General features: G+C 40.9%; 1 protein-coding gene across 1 annotated transcript; it reads left to right on the top strand.

The window, feature by feature from the left end:
- Positions 1-252: 252 nt before the first annotated feature.
- RGS10 (regulator of G-protein signaling 10) lies at positions 253-4,061 on the top strand (the record flags this gene model as incomplete). The annotated part of the gene is made up of 2 exons (XM_009871566.1): positions 253-396; positions 3,915-4,061. Coding segments are annotated over 2 exons (291 nt in total), but the record flags the coding sequence as incomplete, so codon positions are not given.
- Positions 4,062-4,567: the final 506 nt, after the last annotated feature.

Raw genomic sequence — 4,567 nt, 5'->3', positions numbered from 1 at the left:
CATGTCGCTGCAGGACCTGGCCTGCAGACAAGTTTTTCCTCCACTACAGATGAACACAAATAAGCTAATCTGTGTATGTTTGTTTTGTTACTTGTGTCCTTTTTAATTTTTTTTTTAAATTCAGGCTGTTTTGGTTTTAAGATGTGAACCTCAAGATGTACGTGACCCAGAGCAGTCTCCAACAAAACTTTAATAAATACAGAGAATATTCCCGCAGCAAATGATTCTTTAAATAAATATATCCTTTTGCAGATGCAAGAAAAAGCTAAAGAAATTTACATGACCTTCCTGTCCAGTAAAGCTTCCTCCCAAGTCAATGTTGAAGGGCAGTCCCGTTTGAACGAAACCATTTTGGAGACCCCTCACCCTCTCATGTTTCAGAAGCTCCAGGACCAGGTAAAGTTATTTTCTTCAAGAACAGACGTTCTTTTAGTTTTCAATGGACTTTGCTTTCTAAACACAGGCTGGAGTAGGAAAGTTGGGAATCTCTGCCTATTGCTACCTGTAGCATGGATGGAATAAGTCAGGCACAGAGGGGATATTAATGCAGCCACTTTGAGGGTGGATGCACCGTACCCCAGGTTTTTGGCCCCTGTTAGCTAAAACTCAGCTCAGCTGTGTTAATTCCAGTTCAGGACTTTCTGGGAAACTGGATGGAGTTTTCTCCTGGATTCCTCTGCTGGTAGCTCGAAAATCACCCAGCTAACTAACTTTGTGCCTACATTTCCCTGTGTGTTCACTCGTGCTGAGTCATCGCTGATGTTTGTTTCTGTAGTTGCCACTGGTTTCCTTGAGAGCTCGAGATTCTTCACTTTACTTTGTTTGGGTATTTATGTTGATATGAATATAATGTGATTTCCCTTCTGTAAGACACAGAACTTGAAAGAGGAGTTGGTATCTGTTTTGCCTTTTCCTATAGAACTTGGGAGGTCTGGTCAGGTGACATTTTTTGGTAGTAAATTTTCTTGAAATGAACTTATTTTAAAGCGCAAATTATAAAGTGAGTCATTCTTATCTACAGGTTTCCAGCACTTGCAGTCTGTACTGTTTTTAATATCTGTACCATCCGGAGGGCTACCTGTATTTTTCATTTGACTCTTTTCTTTTGTGAGGAACCAGCACGCTGCGTCAAATAATGTTTTCAACACATTTCACACCAGATACTGAGTATGTTAGTTGGGCACTGGCTGCCTCAGTTGAAGTGGTCTGAGGAGCAAAGGCTTTGCTGTCGCTCAAGCAAGTTCCAGATCGTTAGCAGTGGAAATGTCTGAAACTCAATTTCCATGTGAAGAAGCAAAGTTTTTCATGGAAGTACTTCTGACTTGGGGAAAGGGAAAGAAGATGTTCTGGTAAATCTAATCACTGTGGTGCAGGGTGGGTAATCATGAGAGTGAAGCTGGAGAGACTGCAGGATTTAAAACTTTTTGTAGTTTTACAACTGAGCATGCACATGAGGAGCCAGGGATTGGTAGTACCTGAACTGGAAACGTTATTGACCTGTGGTAGAGGAGTCCCACTAGTGTGGGAAGAGAGTATGAGAGCTTTTAAAGGCAGACACAGAGCATTTATGGATTGTTGCAGGGTTCTGCTGCTTGAAGCTTCTGTTTGTTGCTGTTAGATAATGGTTCAGGAAGAGTTACGATCGTCTTTCAGTTTTCATCCTTATAAAGTTATGAAGAGTGGTGTAATTTGTTCTCTCAAGAGCAGCGTTAACTACTGCTGGCACTGTGAGTCTAAAGTATGAAAAGGCAGAGCCTGAAAGCCACAGTCTGGTCTGCAACATTACTGGTAACTAGGGCTTCAGCTCTCCACAGACCTCCTGGTGGAGATGGGGCTACTTGTGGGGTGCGGTTTTGTGCTCATGGGGTGACCTCAGATGGGTCAAAGGTGGTTGGTTGTGCTGAATGAAGTGTTGTTCAAGGGGTTTGTAGAGATCAGTGGATTTCAGAATAGTTATGGGATAAATGTTCCTGCTCCATGGAGGTGTAATGAGAGGAGGGGAAAAAGAGAATTCTGCTTTCACGTGTGATTATAAAATCTATCTGTTCTGCGCGTTTGACTGACCAGACTCCAGAGAATTTTGATCTCACAGTGCTCTTTTCTCTCTGGGAGATTCTTTAAACGATACCGGAAGCAAGAGGGTTCTAAGTTCTTAATGCTGACTTCTCATGTTTTAACAGGTGATGTCTTCCTTACAATTATTTTTACCTTGAGGTAGTCGGATATATTTAAGTACGTTTTAGTTGGCTAATGGCAGGAGGTGTAATTTGACTTTGCCTAACTGCACTCATTTGGGTCTGATCAAGATGATGTTTTGGGATTTTTAGTCTTCCAACATGTAGTTTATAAAGCAAGATTTCCACTGTTTTAAACATGAACTTAAAAATGTTTAAATATATAAACAAACAATGGTTAGTAAAATGCTTCATGTAATTTATTTGCAAAGAGAGTATTTCAGTAAACTCACAGAGAACAACAGTGAAGTTTTGTGTGTTTGCCTTTATTTATCCAGGTTCCTTGGGGATGTGAAATGAAAAAGCAGTTTGAGATTTTTATTTTTTCCCTCCTAACAAACAAACAAAGTTGGATTACCCAGTTGTACTATTAGTTAGAAATGAGACCTGTAAAAGTAAAGCTCCAGTTATCCATGCATGCAGGTCAGAATCCAGAAATTTGTCTTGGAAATTTGATCACTCTGAGTACCATAAAATGTAATCAGTCACGAAGCATGACTCAGAGAGGTTCCACCAGTGAAATAATAAGCAGAGGGTGGTGTAGGCTTTGGTTTTGCCTCAATTATAGTTTTGAGGTTTGCTTTTTTCTTTCCCCTCTGTTTCAAGACCAAGCAAAATACAGTCTTGACCTTGACACCTGAATAAAGTCCTGGCTACTCTCTCAAGCCCTTTTGTTTTCAGAAAACTCTAAAAGAATTCTAGGGTTTTTTTGTCTGAAATGGGTGTAAACAGAAGAGAAAGCAGTTAGGTTGAGGGATAAGCCTAAACTCAAGCCCTGGGAGGGAAAGTCTGTGCTCGACTGCTGACTTCATGCTTCCGTGCTGGCTGTATACTGGCTATGAGAAGAAGGACAGGTCTTGGACTAGTGAAAAGCCTAGTGGCACAAATTTAATCCATCACCAACTTTCAACCACATTTAAACTGGCAAATTACAGGCCAGCTCTTTGTGGCAGGTACCTGCAACACTACTGATGTGGCTTGAGACCAGTTGTGTTACTGGGCTGTGTAGTCATCTAAAAAGGATGGGAAGGTTGGCATAAGTTAAGAAACATTGGGTAGTTTCAGTGCAGATTCAGTTTGCAGTTTCAGTGTTTGTGTCAGTTCTTTAGAGGCTTTTCTTAATTATCCAGAATAACGAGCTGTTCCGTAATGTTCTAGAGTAGGGGCAGTCAGAAAGGCGCCTAACAGGTACCTCTTTTTCTTCATATCTGCTTCATCCTTCTGAGTATCTTCCAACTACCCTGCTGGGAGGATGCCCTCGCTGGTTTTTACTCCTGGTGGCTCTGCAGACCTAAGGCTGCTGTTGGAGTGGACCAGGCAACGTCCTGGCTTGGCCACACCTGCAGTATTCTTGTCGTCAGCTGTAAAGTCCTAGCCAGTGACCACGGCGTGGGACCTCTTGCCTTGGGTGCTGGGTTTTCAGAGTTGACTCTTGTGAAAGCTGTGATCTGATTCTTAAACTAATACAGACATCATTGCAAAAAATGGTGACTGCGGAACCAACAATATTGTTTGCTTTTGAGAGTTTGAAGTGTATTTTGATGTCATGCTTTTTAGTAATGCTTTAGCACTAACAGACAGAACAAAAATACATGAGAATTCGTATACTATTCTTCTCATTTAAAATCTAGTTTTACTTAGGTCATTATTTTTGCCTTTTTTTTCCCCTCCTCTTACCAGATATTCAATCTCATGAAATACGACAGCTACAGCCGCTTCTTGAAGTCAGACATATTCCTAAACCACAAGAAGTGCGAGGAGCAAGAGGAGAATTCACCAGAGGCTCAGACTGCTGCCAAAAGAGCATCAAGAATTTACAACACATGATACAAGGAATTTCTTCAGGAGGGGCAATACAATAACTAAATTACACTCAGGAACAGTCTAGGTTTATAGCCATTGCATTTAGGGCTCGAAAAGCTCAAAACCTTTTTAGGAGATAACTTCTTAATTGCTTGAACGACTAATTGTTTTTGCATGATAGCTAATAACCAGGCACCCGTGGAAAGGCTGTTTCCTAGCCAGAAGGCTGAGGTATTCCTCCATAGCATGAATTGCATTTCATATTTCACAAGTTAAAATGCTTTTGATTTTTGTATTTACTTTTGTGAGGCATCATGATGGTGAGAAATGGGAGGTAGGGTGGTGGTTTTTTTTTTTTAAGTTTTGCCTTGTGGTTTTTATTTGTGATGGGCTTTTACATCCTGAATTGCTGGGAGAACCTACTGAGGAGTATGTTCATTGTTCCTTTGTGGATAAGTCACTTGTAGCAAATTTAATTAAGGGACAGCATCTTTCAGGGTTAAGCTCAATAGAATCTAATCCCTTCCTAT

This window comes from Apaloderma vittatum, unplaced genomic scaffold, assembly GCF_000703405.1.
Source record: "Apaloderma vittatum isolate BGI_N311 unplaced genomic scaffold, ASM70340v1 scaffold37956, whole genome shotgun sequence".
NCBI classification, from domain to species: domain Eukaryota; kingdom Metazoa; phylum Chordata; class Aves; order Trogoniformes; family Trogonidae; genus Apaloderma; species Apaloderma vittatum.
This window is presented reverse-complemented; position numbering and strand designations above follow the sequence as displayed.